We start from the raw sequence: 20,847 nt of genomic DNA on the forward strand, positions 1-20,847 counted from the left end.
AAGTCAATAGCTAGTTGTGACTGACTACAGAATGTCAGAACTTCTTGTCTGTCTAAACTATATTGGTTAGCTTATCAGAGCTGAAAGAGTGGTGCAAAAGTTTATAAACATTTTAAAATTGCACTTTCTGAATTATTCTGATGTTATGCAATGTTTGATTTCATGACTTGTCTGAAATTAAAATGAGTAACATGCAATAAACAAAAAAGTGCTTAGTTGCTTGACTTCTCCAATTCTTTAGGATTTCAATTTAAAGATGAAGTGGGGAACAAGAACTTACCTACTTGGTACTTTGGGTAATAAGGTGCCATTTGTCCACTACTGCATGATTGTCTCTTATGCCTTTTTCTTAAATTTGTATCAGTGGTCTCCCATTGCGGACTTTTCCTTTTGTTTATTCTAGTAAGACCTTCAGAACTACCAGCAGGATTATCGTCCTGGTTTAGACCACTACTTAATTTTCTGCTGTGAAACTGGCCATCCAGCTTTTCAATCACTTTAGAAGAATTAGATCCTTTAGATGTTTCCACTTCATTTTCTTGTTTCTTTAATGTATTTTGTTTAGTAGAATGGGACCTTAAAAGAGGATGTCTTTTTTCTTCCATATAGGCCTGAGTGCTTTTACTGTCGACAGCTTCAGGAGAGTAAATGACATTATTTAACTTTAATGAACTGTGCTGCTCAATATGGTTGATTTTTCTCAGAAATATCCTACAGTCTTTAAAGGTTTTGGCTTTCCAAGTATTTTGAAACAGTTTATCTTGGCTTTGTTCTTTTCTAACATTTTGCTGGCAACGAATTGTTCCATTTGCCTCTGAATGTGACTTAAGTATATTTGCTAAACCAGGATGTGGGTTAAAGTCAGACGATCCCATCATCTGTTCAACAAATGCATCTCTGGTTTCATTTTCAGTTGGCAAGAGGCTATTCTGAGACTCTACCAAAGTCTGAGCGGGCTGGATTTCTACTGTATCTTTCTCCTGCAGCTTGGGTGTTTCATCACTGGTTTCCCCACTTGTACTCTTAAACAATTGGCTTTGGCAAAATAACTGCAGATTTTTCTTTTTTGATTTCCAGCCTCCAGGAGCCTGATTATAGAGCTTTTTTGTTTGTCCCCACCTATCACGCTGCAACTTCTTAAATTCATTTCTTTTTAATCTGGCTAAAGTGAAATTATTTTTCATGCTTAAGACTGGAGACCTCACCATGTTATGTAACATTTGCAATTTCCCTGCTGGTTTTGAAGGGGAGGATAGTGCAAACTTTTTAAAGTGCTTTCTGAAAGGGCAAGTGCTAGGATCAGATTGTTTAGTTTCCATCTTTATCTCTTTAGTACTAACTACCTCTAAGGGATTGCGAGCATTTGCCTTTCTCACAAGAGAGAGAGACTGTGTTTCTGTAGTTTGCATAAACCAGGTGCAGAGTTCATTCATATTACACTTTTTCTGGAACAGCATTTTTATAGGTGATGTTTCAAGTCCTACAAGGCAGGAGTCTAAAGGGTCTGACATTTCAGTATTACAGTCTTGTTCAATGGGATCCCTTTTTTCACATACACGTTTGTCAAACTCACTTCCCCCCACTCTCAACCAGGTATTAGTCATCTGTTCAAATCTATTGTTTAGTTCTTCCAACAAGGTGTCACTTGAAGTGGAAGTAGGCCACCACCTGAGAGAGGGATTTGATGAAAAAATGGGATCTGATGATACCTCATTAATGGGCCCGAATCCACCATCCTTTAGGTCCTTTTTAGCATTTCCTGGATTTCTCTGTTCTGAGGTATCTCTGGATGCTGTGCACTGATTGGATTGTGTAAGTTTTTCCTTTCGCTCTTTAGCTTTTTTCAAATGGAGTTTGTAAGATTTATGTAGTAAGGCACTTCTACAAGTAAATGGACTAGAAGATGCTAATGAATGCAAAAAATGCAGCGAAGGTTTTCTGTCTCTAGCAGAGTGTCTTGAAGGAATTTCACGTTTTCTTGACACTGTTGTAGTAACATTGTGTGACCCATCCTCTCTAGAATCTTTCTGCATATTCTTTACTTGACCCATATTATTGCACAGTTGATTTTTTCTTTCCTGTGGTATGTTTTTTTCTAACACATTCTGCTGTTGTAAAGGAGGCAAGCCATTGCTGATGCTCACTTTTCTTTCCTGAGGTGAAAGTCTGCTGACAGTCACCGATATGCCGGAAATTTTTACTTTTGCTGGCCTGCCAGGTTTTCGAACAGTGGTTAATGGTTTCTTAATCTGCCGTATAACATTGCTGCAAGGATGTGCTGATGCCAGATTGCCCTTGATAGGCCTGACATAGTCATAACCAGAGACCTCCTTTTCAGCAGAAGGATTCTGGAAGGCTTTTACTGTTTCAGTTAAAGCATTTCCAGTTTCCGCACTGTGCCTTGTTTTGCTGGGATCATTGGCAAAATTAGAATCAATATGTTGTGTGGGCAGAATGCTGATGAGATTTAGATTACCTTCAGAAACATGTCTCTTAGTTCTTCTTGACCTTCCAAAAACAACTGTCACAGTAATATTTTTGTTGCTGTTAATTTCTTCCATTGCTGCTGCATCAGACTTGATGCTTTTACCACCACAGCTAAGTTCAGGTCTAGGTTTTGTGCTTCCACTCATGTCTACTTTTGGTTTAGGAGGCCGTCCAATGGGTCTCTTAACCTGCTTAACTACCTGAGGACCTATTTTCTTTGGTCTACCAGGTTTTCTTTTGAAAACTAATTCACTGCTACTGCTTGATTTCTCCACAACTTCATCATTTTTTTTGGAGTCATTTATGTTAATTTGACCAACTGGACAAGAGCTTGTAGCAGCTTCTGCATAAACACAGCTTGACCTCTCTTTAGTATCATTTTCACTGCAATCACAACCCTTGACACAGACTGCATAAGAAAGGTCACCTGTGGCCTGTTTATCTAACAAAGCATTTGTGTGCCCCAGAAACAAACAAAGATCTGTGCTTCCCTTAGAAGATGCAGCTGCAGATGTCAATGCGTATTTGACTCCTTCATGACTGTTAACTTCTGAGACAAACATAAGCTTAACAGGACTAGAGTAGTTTAAGGGAGATGGGATCTCCCCGGCTTCAGAAGTTACATGCAAGTCCCCATTACTGGAAGCTGAACTGCTTGAATTAAAGGCCAGAGATTTCAAAAGGCTGTCATTAATTTCTTGATCTATAACAGTTTCTTGTGTGTTTGATGCAACACAAATTGCTTTGATTTTACTGCTGCTTGGCACATGTGAATGTGGAAGGAAGGTTTGTCCTGTGCATCCCATTTCACTCAGAGTGAAAGGTAAGCCCCTTCTAGTAGCTGGGTTCATAACCTGTTCATAAGCATTATCTTTTAAATTTTGGCTTATTTTGTAACTATCCAACAATGAGTTGCTAGTCTTTCTGGATAAGCTTATTGTATCTTCTAAACGCTCCACAACAACTTGCAGATTTGTGTCTCTCACAATTTTGCTTATATTTATGTCACTGCATCTTTCAGCATGAAGATTTTTATTTATTCTCATCTTTTCCAAACTTTTCAAGGACTTTCTTGTGCTGGATGACTTTCTAAACATGATATTGTTTGTTACATACACAGAGTACCACCCAGGAGGCACAATGTTACGTTTAGTTCTACCCAAGATTTCATTACTCTCATCCTTCAGAGGAATTGCACCAGTCTCTTTTAAGGTTGCACAATCTCCTTGTGTATTTGGGAGTTTTGCCTGGCTGGCTGCAATAGCACTATTTTCTGAAAGAACTAAAAAGCTGGAGCTGGTCTGAAAATTAGTAAGAGGTAGATTGAAAGACTCTGTTTGGTGTACTGGAAAGCACATTGGTTTGGTTTGGCAGTTCACACATGGATTACTTTCAAGATGTTGCAAAGTCTCATCTATTACAGTAAAAGTATGTCTTTTATTTGGATGCATTTTATCAATTTTTTTTGTAGATTTCTTTGCATTTCTCTCAGAAATTGACTTTTTTCGTACAAGAGTTTCATCAAGGCTTGCAAGCTCCCTCTTGATTTGCAAGGACTGTCGTCGAATGACTGGTGAGTCAGGAGAATTATACGTTGCAAATAAAGTTTCCTGACGCTTGCGAAATCTTGTCTGAATAATTTTATTTTCCACTTCTTTATCATGCTGGCGAAGTAATTCCATAAAGCTGTAATCACTTGCCTTAGCATTATGCAAAAGAGAAGTTATGAAGTCTCCTAATTTGACATCATTTTCTGGTGCCCTGTCACTGCTAGAAAGTTTTACAAGATTTGTGGCTAGATCTGTAGTGTCTATTGATTTCAACTTCTCATTAATGCGATCCATTAAATCTTGAAAAATGGCAGAATGTTCACCTTTCTCAGAGTTCATATAATCATCACTGCTTTCCTGGTCTGCTGATCCCAGTGCTCCATCTGAATAATCAACCTCTTTTCCTTTGCATGTTTTACCCTCATACTCAAACTCTCCCTTGCTTCCTTCAGCTGGCAAGAGGGATGGAGGCTGATTGATGGAAATTTCAAGCTTGTTGTTGTCTAAAGTTGGAAAGTCCATAACCATTCCTTCTGACAATTCAAATTCTTTACTGTGTACAGGTGATAGTGGAGGTGGCGATGGACTGCGGGATCTGTTTGAATTTTTAATGCTGCTTAAGAGGTCACAGTCCTTAGCTGAATATGTACATGCTGCTGCTTTCACAGAATGCCTGTTATAATTTTGCAACTGGTCAGCACAATACTTAGGAGAACTACATGCTTTGTTCACCATTGTCTTAATACATCCAATTGCTACAGCTTGGCATGACAAAGAATGGAAATCTTTAATACAAACAGACAGAGATGGTAAACAAGTGTTTGGCCTTTGATTTTGTAAACAGCACCTTTTTGTCAGCATGTGTCCATTGCAAGTGCAAAATGGAATGTGAACATCCTCTTCAGTAAGGGAACTGGGAGTTTCAGAGTGGACCAAATGTGTTTGCTTGCAACTGCAAACTATAGGAACATTTTCCTCCTGTAATAGGAATTTTAACATAGCCAAAGTCTGTTGCCAGTGATATGCACAAAAAGACTCCAAAACTTTGTTTAATGTTGATTTTCCTTTTTCCAAATTAGCTGTTTCCTCTGAATTTGCATCAGCTGTTGAGCTTGAACTGAAAATGAAAACAAATCAAAACAAAATATAAATTACAGTAAAACACCACATCTAATGTTTTTTATAATGGTTAAACTCAAGCCTAAAAACCTGACATTTACAAAATAGTTCTGGCCTATTTGCAGTATTCAATCATACTTGTAAGTGTCACTAGCAATGATATGCATCTTATCAGTGACAGCACTAAACTACCACTCAGAAAAATAATAATGAAAAAATTAAAGAAAAAAAGAATAATTTGAAATATAGCTTCTTGAACCTAACTGCAATTACAACAATGTTAACTTTCTGGTATTTCAAACTATCTTAACTATTAATGAATGAAAACCTCACCAAGAGCCTGGCAAGCTTGGTATTACTCTCATTTCACTAACTGGGGCACAGAGGAGGTAAATGAGTGAGGTCCAAGGTTGTGGCAGAGGAAAGAATGGATCCATCTTTCCTGAATCCCACTCTTTGATATTTAAATACTCAAGTGTACTGAGTGCTCTTCAGGATACACTTCAAGGTATTTCTAAAGACATTTTTATTTTTATATTTAAAGAACACTTAACAAGCTAACAGAAAATTGAAAAATAGCCTAGTGCTCTTTGCAGGTAAAATTTTCCCTTTCAGTTTTTAAAAATATTGCAGTGGTGCATCACAAGCTCTTCATTGCAATACATTAAACACACACGTGTGTGCACACACACAGATTCCTTAAACAGAAAAAGAGATAATCACCACTGGAATAAGTAATTTCTAAGATAAAAGCTAATATCCTTTAAAAATCCTTAAAACAGGGTAGGCCTATATCGAAGGACTGCTGAGCAGTTGTTCTCAAATGTATTGACTAAAAAAAACCAACTTAAAAAATACTACTTTAACTATTTAATCAATTTCTTATAAATTATTAAAACTAATGTCACTACTTACCTAATCAATCATTTATACTGAAAAGCTGAAAATTTTCCATGGTAGAAATTAATACAGGTATTTCTTCAATTAAATACAAAATCCTTATGCTGGATAGCAACTATCAAGAGATAGTTAACACCTAATTCAAATGTTTTACTGAAACCAATTGCATGAGCAGAAAATGTTGGAAGAATTCTGTTTTAGAAAAGTATGTATAGTTTAAACATATCACCAAACTCTGAACATGACACTAACTTTTTTCCCTGTGATTATCTATCCCCTGTAATTTTTTTGTATTTAAGCCTGTACTTCAAAAAACTTTCATTCTGATTTTTTTACAACTGTACTGATAATGAACAAACATATTTAAAATTTAATGTGCTATATTTAAATATAGTTAACTATTCATTAATTGAGTCATACCCAAAATTATAAGCATCAATAATAACTTCTAGCTTCAAGTTTCTTACTGGATGCAAACTTGTATTTCTATTGTCCTAGACATATTTTAACGTTTAGAGCTTAAAACCAGCCAACTGTGCATAATAATTCTTCATATTTTTTCCCTTCTCCTGTAATATTCAGCATGAAATGGTATACATTCATCAGGCATCTAGATGATACTAACTCATAGAGGTGTAAGATAATTGTGATGGTATTAGTTGAAGTTCAGATAATATTTAATCTGAAATGATTAAGTCTTAAAAAGAAAAAAACCAAAACCTCTTTGCACTTGCAATCTAAAATAAAACCCACATTATTCAAGGGAATGTCAGTGTCAGGATTTGACTCTTTTTGAATTGCCGCTACACTGAGAAAAGTCTGTTATTCCAACAAATTCAGGAGTCATAAGGTCTCACAATCACTACACTTGTGAGAAGAAAGCTCATTCTAATAGTACAATTAAGGATAAAAGGTAATTGCCCTCCCCAACACCATGATTTGAATTAATGCTTTGAAAGGCCAGATTAAAAAAAGATAAATAAATCAACATGCCACTAGGCCTCCATCTTCCATATTCTGTTTGTAAACCAGAGTAAATCTGTTAAGTACTAATTTTCTAAAAAGATAGCTATAGCAGAGTCTTTTTTAGACTGAATTTTTAAACTAATACCTTTCTATCTGTCTAGACTTGCAAGGTGTGTCTATAGCTTCACTGGAGAGCTTGAACTATAGAGGACCTGTATCCATAACTGCTATTTAAAGTATGTTCACTGGTGGAAGAAACTTCTGAAGCCTTACAACCTGCTCAAAGGGAGTGACCAAATCATCCACAGGCCTCAAAACTTTTGAATTTGCTATGTGGAGATCAATTTGTTGTATAAAGCGATATTCTGATTATCACAGACATTCTTCTAAAAACAATTTCTTTCCTGATTACCCACCCTTGTGTGGCATCTATAATCTGCTTTCCCTTAAAGTGAGTTAGTTTCTAAAGCTGACAGACAACAGACAACTTTCATCTATTCTATTGTGATTGATCTTCTGAGTTCCTACAGACACATGGAGCCCTTAGCCACCACTTGGGAGCAGAGCTTACTACACAAACAAATTCAAGCATTAAAGCAACACATTTTCCTTGAAGTGTCTCCCTGTAGAGATGTCAATATATTTAAACATACTAATTTTTAGTAGCTTTTCAATACAACTATTATAATTATACTTCAGTTTCCTGTAATACCTTCCTGTATCTCTTTAAATTTGTGTTGTCCCACTGTAGTTTAGCCTATCCTCAGGATAAAAGGCTTAAGCAATAATTCCACAGAAGGAAGACCTATCACTTTGACAAACCGCACGCTTCCTCCAAACCAGACACAGAAAGATGGCAGGAGAGATTGGGCAGGAAACTAAGGGGTGGAGAGGTGAGAGGATCAACGTGCACTGCTACCCTGGCACCTTCTGTATCACTCAGGACCAAGGTTAAGCATGGAATGATGTTTCCCTTCTGGCAGATAGGGGCACTTAATAACATGGAGTGGGGATTGACTAGAGTCCAAAAACGGCATAAAGGCACCGATGTGATAAGGTTAATTCCCAGACTTTCAGTGTATTAATTTACATATAAAGAAGTAAAACTTGGCCTCCTCCACAACTAAAAACTATCAGGGAAGAGCTCTATCAGAGGACTCCCAAAAGAGAACCTTCCTTGCTGTCTCAGCCAGAGAGAAGATAGAGCACTCTAGCAAGAACTGTACAGACCAGGAACAGCAACAAAACTGGAACAGAACATAGTTTCAAGTACTCATACAAACAGAATGGAACTACTATAGAAATACAAATCTGTCTTACAGAAATGTTTGTTTTCTGCCTTTATTAAGTAAGTAAGTACCTCAAAAAAACTATACTATTTGTAATTTTTAGCTGCTAACTAAAGGGGGTGTTAGAAAATTAATTTTCTGATTTTGTTCTCATTAGTAATTAATCAATTCTGAGTAAAGAAAACATCCTTCCTTAAAGCTACTTTCTGATAAAATTCTCATAGCAAATTAGTCATTATGAGCTTAATTTGTACAGTTCTTGGTCTTATGCCACTGCTAATCAACTTGTGCCTCAAGAATAAGTCAAATAAGTCAGTGTACAGGTTTTTGTTTCTTTCTTTTTTTTACTGAATGAGCAAATCAATCACATATCAGTGTTGTAAATTTATGTGCAAAAGCATTGAAGTGCTTTACTACAAATTACAACGTAGAAACACGTTAACTAAACAATTAAATTCATACAATCAGATTTAGGAATATAACAACACAAAGAAGAAACAGAATTACAGTACATTTACAACACAAGACAAATACATGGAATTCATTAGAAAATATTGTAATAAATAATTCATGAATTATAGTGCAATTGATTTATGCATAAATATAACTAATTGCCTAAAAATCAGTTGTTAACAAAAATCTGTCAAAAATCAAGGCAGCCATAGAGTTTTACTAAATTACTGCGACAATGGAAATACTGCAATTAAAAAACAAATACAAGTATTTGTACTGTAAACAACTAAAAAAATCAGTCTCACTAAAGTTAATATACAATTTAATATAAAATTGTCATTAGCTACCAGAAATGGTTTAAACAACTTTACTGAGCAGTAGTTCTAAAAACAGAGGCACTGTTTTTTAATATAAAATACTTGAGAAACATTCAAATAAGTAGAAAGCATGTAGGGCTTGCTTTCGCCTTCATTTAAAATTCTGCTGAAACAGGAATTTTCAGAAATTGTCAATTACTAAGTAGTGACTGGTAACTGAATTTATAAAACAGTTCAAAATGTATAATTTAAATGACATTAATGAAATACATAGGGGTTGGGGGAGGAGAATTTACACATTTCCCTGCCTTTCCTTAGTTGAGTAATTAAAATGTTAGCCTAACAATTAGAAACAAATAATTCTGTTCTTTAAACACTTACAGGTTGAGTATCATCTATAAACTATCAAAAAATATTTTAATTACTATTTCTGACCAAAAAATAAATACAAGTACTAAAATGTTGAAAATTAATTATAATATTACATACAAAACTACTGAGTACTGTTAAGTCAATAGTAAAATGATCCCTGATTTTATGAATCCTGTTAAATTTTTGGTCAGGTCATCTTTTAAATGATATAAAAAGAGTACTGTCACTTGCCTTCAATATAAAGTTCTGACTCAAATTTCTAACAATGTCTGAGGAGTAGAAAACATCAGTATGGTACAAATATTAGGCAATGTATTGAAGCCCCAGATTTTTGCAAGTAAAACTGTATAAAGACAGATGTTGAAACTTTTAATCCATTTTTTCAGCTGCATTTTTCACTGGGGATTTATTCACAAATTAATCCTTCTGGCCCTCATAAAATATGGCTTAATTCTTTTAAAATGAAAGATGACCCTGACATCTGCTGTTCTGCGAACTCCTTACCAGGTATAGTTCTGCTTAAAATCATTGAATCACAGATTAAGCTGAGTTGGAAGGGACCCACCAGGATCACTGAGTCCAACTCCTGACCCTGCACAGGACACCCCAAGAATCATCATGTGCCTGAGAGATTCATTCTGTAATATGCAAGTAAACTTAATGACTGAAGGAGATTCAGTATAGATCTGAGAGACCAAGGAACTGAGATACTGGTTGTGCAGTTTCAAAGGATTATTCTGTTTTAAAGTGGATGTTGCCATTTTTTAGTAGTGTTAATAGATGTGGGCTGGATTTTGCCACCAGTATTGCAGTATGCTCTCCACTGAATTTAATGGCAAGTCTATCTATAAATGAAATTACCTGATGTGGCCCATATGTATCTAATGTCCCATTTAATTTCTACAATTAACCCATACACGTGGAAATTTAAGTGGGGAAAAAAACATGTGCATGAGCACCATGTGTATAAAAGTTGGAGAGCCTTTTTTATGCCAAATTAGATACATAGAGAAAAAATTACATGTTGAGAGGAAAAGGGCATTGATGTTCAGTAGTGAATGTATGAAGCAAGCCCCCATTCATATGTAGACATATAATTTTCATATTACATAAAAAAATTAAGTGTGATAAAAAGTCCAATGTGAATACTTTGAAATTCATGTAAAAACTGCAATATGAAGGTAATTGGTCTCCCTTAAATTCTATTAAAGTTAGATATTTAAAATGAACTGTCTAACTTCTAACTACCAAATTTATAAAGAATTTATATTATTGAAAGTTCAAAACAGCTTCACTGTTTCATATTTGTATTTCTATCAAGACCCTGAACTGCAAATTTGGTTATTAGCAAGATGATAATGTAACTTGGTATTCATTTTGATAAACTGAAAATGTTTTGAAATGTCACAGCAGCAAATACATTACAGTTACAGTGAGGTTTTTCAATAGGAGTGTGACACAATCCTTAAATAACTTTTAAGTAGTCATAACATCAACTAACCAGCACGTTTAAACAAAAAAACAAACAAACCCAAACCATTCTCAAGCTCATTCTGTGCACATTATGAACATGCTCTAAGTTGCATTCCAACTTTCTTTTTAAACCTTACAAGTTACCTTAATTGTCAAACTAAAAAGGAAAATTATGTTAAAGTTTAAATTATTTTATGCTCTTAGTATTCCATCTTATTTCATATTTAATAATTCTATAACTACAGTAATTTCTCAGATTTCATAAGTGTACACTTTGTAAACACCAATTTCTTTCTAAACCAACAACAAAATTTTTTTAAAATTATAAAAAAATGCAGTTTATGCCTGCTAAACACACATTTTTGTAATGAAATGTTTTTCTTACTTGTATTGGATATTTAAATAACGAACTTTTTTTCTTTCACAGAATGTACTATATCCTACTAATACTTCACAAATTCACTTCCTTGTGAGGAACTATCATTTTTTTAAAATCCCTTGCTGTGTGTAATCTGAGTTACTTACAATTTATTGCAAGTATTCTGTGAACTATAAAAGTCTGCTAACCCTTGGTTGTTATATTTCCATAATAAGATGGATAATTGAATGGGTAAAGTGGTTCTCCACCAATTAAAAATTATGCTTCACATGACAAATACTTGTTTTCCCAAAACATCTTTAGGCTAGTGACTACTAAATAAAACCTGAATCTTTTCACCTATTTATACATGGATTATATTAAATACACACTATCAGAATTAAGTGAGCAACTCTATAATTCTGTCCACAGTGAAAACCCTGAATAAAACTATTTTTCAAAAGGCATGTATGTGGTTTTTGAACTGTATAATTTCATGTCTTCTGTCAGAGTGAGCATATGTATTTCTCACATAGTGTGTGTATACAGACATACATACACACACACAAAACAATTTGCTAACAATTATTCTACACAGGCTTGCTACTATTTTTGCAGCTGCCAGTCCCTGAATCTGTCATATTAAATAAGCCAGTATCTGGTAAACGGAGTTTCTTCTTCGGTGGAGTCTTCAATGTTCCAGATCTTTCTTTTACTTTATATTCTAAAGTGCTGTGAGGTACCCCATAAATTCCTTGTGCTTTGGAAACACTCATTTTCCCACTCATTACCATTGCAATTGCTTCTTCCATTATTTCATGGTCATACTGCCGATAGCGGCCACGTTTTTTCCGTGGTTGCTTATTATCTTTACGATCCAAACTATCTTCTGTATTTTCTGAGGTTCCATCTACTGTCCCATTCTTAGCATTAAGACACAAAGGAGAGAGGTCCCCATGCAGAAAGTAGGAGTCAACACTTGAGTGAGTTACAGGTCCAGAACATTCAATTTTGTTCTGTTTAGGGAGGATATTTTTCAATTTTTGAAGAGCTGATCCTTCTAAGACTGAGGAGGTTTTAGAAACGTGGTACATAACATCCAGAAGACCAGCAGTATCAGACTGTGGTTTGGACACAGAACTTATTCTTAGCTGAGGAATTTTTAATTGTACAGTGGGACTTGAAGTTTCATATTGTAGATTTTCACTTTTTTCTTTAAACTGAGTGACCATTCTCTGTAGAGTTAACTGGTGGAGGTAACTGGAAGCTGTTGGGAATTTTAATTCTGAGGTTTCAAGTAGACTGAGTTTACTTTTTTCTGTGCGCTCTGCTTGAGCTCTTGCCCACAAGGCTACTTTTTGTAGGACTGCACAAGTTTCTTTACTGTCTTTAAATGAATAACTATCATTGAAATCTCGAGTTTTATTTTTAAAAGGTGCAGGCTTTCCTGCTGGTAAGGCTTCTAAGTGGAGAAGTAAAGTTTTTTGAGGTATGCCATAAAGTATGCCTGCTTTATTTATGTCCAGTGCTCCAGACTGAATGTCTTTCAAAGCTTTTGAGAGCAAACCATCTGCAAACTCAGCACTTCTTTCCACATAGTCCTCTCTGTTTCTGTGTAGTCTCCTGGATGGATGGAATGAAACGATGGTAAACTGATGTATGAGAGACTCTCACACAGCTATGGAAGGGAAGGGTCCACTCCTTTATTATACTCCTTGCTTCGGTAACATCACTGCTTCTGATACTTTTTAGCCTTTGAGATGTGGTAGTTAAATGATTATCCTAGCAAAATGTTACAGTTCTGGTAGGACAGTGTGTCAAAAATCATACCGTGGCTTCTACAGCAGCCCTTCCAAGAACTTTATATCCTAGCTCAGTATTTAGTAATAGTCTCATGTGCTTGCTATATTCCCTTGTTCACATGCTTGCAGAGCAACACTGTTATAATTTTAATTATACAATTAACGTTCTGTTAAATACCCAAATCCTGAAGGAGTTTTTGTTAGTAGAAACGTGACGTTACCGCTAAACAAGTAATAAAAGAGTCAACCCCCTTATAGAAAATTTGCAGCAATAAGTACATAACTACACACAAACATCCCAGACTTACACAAAACTAGGCTTTCTACAACAAGAAGATAAAGTGCTGTAGTTAACAACCAAGTCCATTTTTCGCAAAATAAGACAAAATTTTAAAAACTTCTACTCACTATTTACAGCTCACTAATTACAAAGCCATCCATTTTCAAACTTTTTCATATCAGCAAATTAATAAAATGCACTTTTACATCATTCAACAAATGCTGCTACTGTAGTCCTATTTGTAATAAGTTATTTGTAAGACGTACAGGTGACAAAAAGGGTCCTGCTATGGCTAGTGGATGGGAGGATGCCAAGATCATAAAATCCAACAAAACAAAGCAATTCACTAATTTTGTGGTAGCTTTCAGCAGGTGCAATAACGTTTTCCTTGCTGAATAAAGAAATTTAACCATTTGCCACCACACACCATAGTCAGAACCATGATGCAAATATAAGTATGATGATTAAGAGCTCTCTCTCACGCGCTTGCTCTCTCTCTATTAAGGAATATAATAGGTAAGAGTCATTTAACTTGTTCATGTTAGTTGAAGAAGATTTTGCATCTAATTATTAACATGGTCATTTTTGTCCAGAATTGAAATTCCCTAAATAAATTCTAAAAGAATTATTTGCATTTTCTTCTACTAGTCTCTTACTTCTACTGTGTTATGTAATCAATTTTCATGTAATTTTTAGTAACATGAACTAAAGTTTGGTGATTGTTCTGATAACTTTTCTTTAAACAGAAAAAAAAAGGAAAAAAGACAAATGAAACATATGATATATACATAGACACACACTTATGAGTGACAAAAATTCTTTTGAAAGCAAAATAGGAACCACATGTGTGTGCCAGTATATACAGGTATGTTATGAACATAAAACCCGGCCAAAGAAGAGAAACCTGGATTGTCTTTTTGATAAGCCAAAGAGAGTCCTAAACATTGCTTACCCAGACACTGAGTTTTCAGAACACAAGGGATCATATTTTGGTTCTTCCAACCTTGCGCTTTTCTTTGTAGAGAGATCTAGCACTCCATCCCCTGCAAAGAATGAGTAGTGATGATAACAGTGGCTTTAAGGAAGATCTCAGAGATTTTGTCAGCAAATGTATTTTCACCTGTGGCACAATTTTCAAGCAGCTACTTTATCCTGTAAATTTTCTGACACCTTATTCCATTAACAGTATCAGCCATCAGCAAATGATTTTGTATATTTGATTTGCCACCAAACTTTATAAATTTGAGAAAAAATGAAAAGTAAACCCATTCAGAAATAATAAAATTTAAAAGAACCTGTATTAACCAAACATGACTGCTTTCCTAAAAATCACGTGTCTATATTGCACTTCTTACTTTCAAGGCAACCAAAACAATGCACTTGATATTACAATTATTATTCATATTTACTTACTGTAAACAAACACACAATTCTGATGCTGAAGTTAAACTTGACATAACTAAATCCTAGGCTTACAGGATAATTCAAGCTAATAAGGATCTCAGGAGGCCCCCAGGCCAACCTCCTGCTCTGAGCAGGGTCAGCAATGACACCAGACCAGGTTACTGGATGAGCAGGTACCAGTAACTCGGTAACTTCCCAGTATGCAGTTCCCTGTAACTGGGAAAAGAGCTTGAGCCCAATACAGAGTTCTAACACTTTAACTATACATACTCTTCCTGCTACCTCCACATATATGCAATAATATTAGAAATTAAAAAAAGAAAGACCTAAAGTGGGGTGGGATTCTGCTCTGTCAAGTCACTGGTAAAAGTTAAAATTCATGATTTATACTTGGCTGTTAAAGTCTATGAAGTATTGAAATAGAAAAATGGTTTTAAAAAATCAGTATTTAAAAACATTAACAGTTAAAATACTACTTTTAATTTTTTTCTTTAAAAAAATCAATGACATTTAAATTATAGTTAAATCCCTTAAATATATTTAATTTCATACCTTTCCTCCTTGGTTCTCTGTTTCAAACTTGGGCTGTTTTGTGTGCCTGAGCTCTGCGAATTCAATTTTGAGTTTCAACATGTATCTCAACATTCAACTCTATAATCACCTTTATACTACCCCTTATTGCATTTACAGTGTAATTTTCATGTTACTGCCTATTATTTCTAAAACATCAATCAATTGCACATATTTTCCCACAGCCTCAGATGCAGGCAATGGTTGAAGCATCCAAATGCCAACAGTCAAACAAGAAGTCAAGAAAATTGTTTGGGTAGCTCTCCTTTATACCAATAATGCAAGGAAATAGAGTTCTGCGTAATAATCAAATTCACATTTTTGTTTTTCGACTGCTTTTTGACTGTTCTTCCATAACTACTTTGTACTATTTGAAGGAGGAGAAAAAGTAACATCATAACTCAGCAATAGGGGATAAATATATATAAATATGTCCCTTATCAAGTGTGCTTCTTTTTACCCAAATATATTCCTTTCAAAATCTTGAAGTCAGAGAAAGGATTAATGCTAACCAACCTTCCTGATGTATTGATATTACAGAAGAAAAAGCCAATTAAGAACACTACAGAAAAATTCTACATGGACATTTTGGCCTACCCAGGAATACCCAAGCACAACCCAAAGTCCCTGAGTCCTGTGGAACAGATTTCATCTGTTGTGCTCTGTCAGTCGCACAAAGTAAATCTCCCTTTCTTAAGTGCTTGCGTGCTCCCTTTCTCCATCTTCAGTTGACACTCATAGGCATCACAAAAAAGTTTAGAAGAGATCACTGGAAAAAAATCTACTTCAAAGCTGACAACTTATCAAGCAATAAAAAACTAATTGTCTCTCCACCAATTTACAGAAAAAAAAAAAGGCAAAGCTAGCAGCTAGCTAGATTTTTAGAAAGAGCCCCAACAATCAACAAAATCCAAAGGCTCTTGTAAGAGTCCATAATGAAAATAATTTTCATTCCCAATCTTTTAGAACTGGCTTTGACAACACCAGGCTAGCAATCAGTTGAAAAATTACTAACAGAGCACAGTAGTGAAAATTCAGCCTCCTGAATCAAAAAATAGATATATTTTCAGCCTCTAAAGGATGTGCAGAACTGAAGGAATTTGAGGTTCAAATTCCTTCCTTCTTCCAACACAGCAAATGCAAATTCGTTAAGTTCATGACACCTCCCTGAGACAATGTTCTATGGGAAGATGATACTCAGTAAAGAGAATCATACAAGAAATTGTATATATACATGCAAAATACCAGATAGAGTCACTGGACTACAGATTATTTTTTTTAGTAATTTCATTTAAGCTTTTAAAAAAAGCAAACCAACAAATCAAAAAAAAAAAAAAAAAAAACCCACAAAAAATCCCACCAAAACCAACAACAAACAACCCTCACAAAAACCCACCTCAAACTGGTAGGAAAATGAGAGCATTTGCTGTAAAGCTCTAAGACACAGTGAAATCCTACCTAACGAAATGAATGTATATGCACAGTTGAGATGTTCACTTTGGTACATCAGGTACAAAAAGTTTGCAAAGAGGCATCCTACAGGTGGACTATGAATCTTGGAAGCTTGTTACTTGCAAGGTAGGAATAGTCTTCTCTAAACTGAGCCAGAGCTTTCTATTATTTCTTACAAATCAATCAAAACAAGTATTACAGCAAGAATTCTGGACAGGAACTGAATCATATCAGGAACAGAAAAACCACTCTGTAAGGTGGTTTTAATAAAATATATGATATTTCTTCCACTCTTTAGGTGGAGCCATGACTACTAAGAAGTGATTCTTCATTAAAAAAAGTATAAAACATTGGATAATATAGAAAAATGCATTAGATGTTTTTCAGGTTTGCTACTCATGGTCTTCTAATGCAGCTATTTCTATGCAAACTGAATTATTCTTATCCTCAGAGGAATGGCTCAACCTCTGGCCTTTGATTCTCAGCACAAGATCATCAGGTGCACCAATACCAAGATGAAACTAAGTGTGATCAAAGTTCATTTTCAAAATAATCAGGACCACAATCACTTGAAACTCCTCCAGGCTAGTGATGTTAGCGAAGCAGGGAGGAGAAGGGGAAGCAACAGAAACCAGGTCAGCCTTGAGTTCCTACAACTGGTATTTGATTTCTAAACTGATTTTTTTTCTGGGTTTCAGGAAATCTCTCAGTAGCTATAATGAACTGTCTTATTAGATCAGGTAACCCACACTACTCAGTCCTCAGCCTCCAAGGCAGGAGAGCACTCCACTCCTACTCTGGAAGAGCACATCAGCCTGGCCACTACCTGCAGCTCCTTGCTCTCCTAGCAGCTGCTGTCATTGGCTTAGGGATCTCAGAGATTTATCCCTGCCTACTCTAGCTTTAGTTTTTGGCCTTGGTTCTGTTAGCTGTGAAATCTAAGGCCCTTTGTGAACCCAGTGACCCAGGACCTCCTGTCACAGCAGTTCTGATGTTTTAAGAACAGTTGAGCAAAACCTGCCCATTACCTGTCTCTTCCTCTAAGAATTTTCAGAGTCCTACCTAGTTTTAATATGGTGAGATTTAGTAAATAACAACTCTCCCTTTACCTTATCCATCCACAGGACAAGGGGTTTTGTAGCAACAAAACAACAATCTTGTTTTCAGTACTTTTCCTGATCGTGCCTTGCCTTTTGCTGGCTATTTTCTGTGCTCCTGAACACCGAGTTTTCTGTAAACTGTCAGTAGGAACGCCAAAGTCTTTTAGTATCTTAACTACCACTATGAGTAGCCCTTTTTGACTTGAAGTGCTATTTAGTAACATAAAAAAAATGCCAGATGAAAAGTATATGGCCATACACTGGGTGATCAGGGCCCAGTCCTGGCAGTATCTGTGAGGACAGGCCAGGGGCTGCCCTGTGCTGGACACAGATGGCTGGGTCCCAGACCTGCTGCAGGACACAGCTGAGTCCAGCAGCCACTTGGGCAGAAAACTCTGGAGAACTGTATTTAAGAAAGGGGGGAAAGTGCCAGATGGACACAAAAAATGGGAACAAAAAGAATGAGAAAATATCAGAGGTAAGTCCAGCAGCAGAGAGAAACTATTAGGTGCTGACTGTGGACAGCCCACACCCAATCCCCTTGCACTACAGGGGTGGTGATGGTCACAAGTGAACCTGGAGTGAAGCTGAGCCTGGGAAAAGAGGGAGGAAAGGCAGTGTTTCAATGACTCTTTTTGTTTCTACTGCCTGAATTAATGATGAAAAAATTATATTTTAAGCAATATTCAAATTCTTTTTCCCAAGCAAAGTCTGTCTAGCCCATGATGGCAAGTGGTAGCAAGCAGTGACCACATCCTTAACTCATAAGCTCTCCTTTCTGCTCTTCCCATTTTCTCCCCTGTGCTGTCGTGAGAGAAGTAAGCAAGCAAGCATCTGACAAGGAGCTTGTCTGTCACCATAGCATCCAGCAAAGAAAAACACCTACTCCCCTCAAAAATGTAGCTTTTCAGGGGAACTTTCTCATGCAAAAGTATTAAACTGTTTCTTGAATACATTTACAGCTCATACAATTTATCTTGGGAACATACCATGTGTATCTTCAATATATATAGTATTTTCACCAATACATATAGTAAAACCAGGATATTAAGAAAAAGAAGTTTATTTTCAGCAAAGTTTGGAATTCTTTCAATACACTGCCAGATATCTTTTGATGTCTTCCAGTCTATGATGGTTCAATGAAACAAGGAAATTAAGAAAATTTTCTTGCATATTTTGGCTATGTTTACACATTATCAGTGTGTGGTTCTGGATATCTTGGTTCCAGAAAATCCAGTAACAAGAATAAGCTTGTGCAGCTTAACCTGCAGATAATATATTGGTACTGCTTCTACTTCGGACTCTTAAAGTCACTTTGCTTAGAAGCTTGAGAACTATCAACCCTCCTGTATCTACCAAGTGAAAGAAGCCTCTGGATCAAACTTTGGTGTTGCTAGGAACATTCCTGAAAGAGCTCAGCCCCATGACTGCACAAGGAAATAAGGATTATTTATCCTTATCCTTCAGGATATTCCAACACTGTTTCTTACTCACTCATTTTATTCTGTAAGGATGCTGCTTCTTCATTGGCTTAGTTTAGAAGAAAAGCAATACTGCAAAAGCACACAGTTACACCTCACTTTTGTTAGATGCAGTGCATGGAAAACGGGTTTTGTTTCACTTTACACAGTACTCATAATCAAGGCCTGGACTGTAAGAGTTACATAGATTAGAAAAAGGAGTAAGACACAGGTATTTTTGGAGATAGTTGCTGCTAATTGACTGGCAGTGAAATGATTGCCTCATTACCAGCAAGATACACAGGAATGAAAGCACCCTACTAAATTACCACACTTCCACCTGCAGAGGAAAGTAGAGGATGCTCTGGGACTGCACTACCAGTCAGGTGTCAGCTGAACATACCTGGATGCCAATGCTTAAACTCATACTCAGGGCCAAGTGCTGCAGTTCCAGAGGTGCAATGGGTTCACCTTGGCCAGTAGTTAGACCACAACTCAGCCCCTCTACCACTCCCCATCCTCAGGGGGGAGCAGGAAGAAATAAGATGAAGATCATCAAGATAAATACAGGGAAAACACTTGTCAATTACCATTACAGGCAAAACAGACTTGGGGAAAATTAATTTATTGCAATTTAAAATAGATTTGGATAATGAGAAAAAGATAAAAATTAAAGCACTTCCCCACTCCTACCTCTTCCCAGGCTCTCAACTTCATTCCCAATCCCTCTATTTTCCCCCATCCCAAATGGCATAGGCAAGATTGAAAATGAGGGCTAAAGTCAGTACAGTTCTTCTTCACAGCTCCTTCTCCAGAGGCCACAGACCCTTCAGGAAACACCCAGATGCTCCAAGGTGGGGTGTTCCACAGGCTGCAATGTGAATGAGTATTTGCTCCACAAGCTGCAATGGAACACATGTTCCACCATGGTCCTTTCCATGTGCTCCATGGAAATACCTACTCTGGTGCCTGGAGCACCTCCCTTCCCCATTTCCCTCACCTCATTGCTCCCAGTGCTGTTTTGACCCCTCTCTCTGCCTGTCCAGCATTTTTGCACTTTCTGAACCATGCTTTCCCAGCAGCACCATGAGCCCAGCTCCTCTGCCCCCCTTCAGCCTGGCGTGGGTCTGTGGCAGAGCTGCCTGAGCCTTGCACAGGGAAGCCACACAAGCTTCTCACAGATGCCACCCTACAGCCCTCCCCAGCTACAAAAACCCTGCCCTGTAAGCCCAAAAAATCAGGGCTATCCAGTCTGGAAGGATTTTTTGGCTTCAGAGATGGCCTCCAGAGGAAAGGAGGAAGTTTTCTTTAATGGAGAACTTCAGTGGCAGAATCTCCTTTCAGTGCTGAGCTAGCACTTAGCTTGGATCTGCTCACTGCTTCTAGTAATCTGGAAAATAAAGTTTACTCCTGCCTCTCAAGCCCAAAAATCACTCTCATAGTAAAGGAGTAAGACTGTCTATTTAACTAGTTAGATCATTCACTTTAAAGATAA

At 36.5% G+C, this 20,847-nt stretch overlaps 1 protein-coding gene across 5 annotated transcripts in view; it reads right to left on the minus strand.

Annotated features, from left to right (window-relative positions):
- LCORL (ligand dependent nuclear receptor corepressor like) overlaps nucleotides 1-20,847 on the minus strand; it is a 55,368-nt gene that overhangs the window by 16,749 nt on the left and 17,772 nt on the right. For 2 of the 5 annotated variants that reach the window (XM_031061866.1, XM_031061951.1), the window contains exons 5-6: nucleotides 14,319-14,409; nucleotides 285-5,154 (exon numbers count right to left, since the gene is read on the minus strand). In XM_031061866.1, coding sequence (XP_030917726.1) covers nucleotides 285-5,154; nucleotides 14,319-14,409 — 4,961 coding nt within the window. Of the gene's footprint in view, nucleotides 1-280; nucleotides 5,155-8,635; nucleotides 12,908-14,318; nucleotides 14,410-20,847 lie in introns of those variants that run through there. The other 3 variants (XM_031061904.1, XM_031062008.1, XM_031062053.1) reach the window with 3 other exon arrangements.

This window comes from Geospiza fortis, unplaced genomic scaffold (genome assembly GCF_000277835.1).
Source record: "Geospiza fortis unplaced genomic scaffold, GeoFor_1.0 scaffold40, whole genome shotgun sequence".
Taxonomy (NCBI): Eukaryota; Metazoa; Chordata; class Aves; order Passeriformes; family Thraupidae; genus Geospiza; species Geospiza fortis.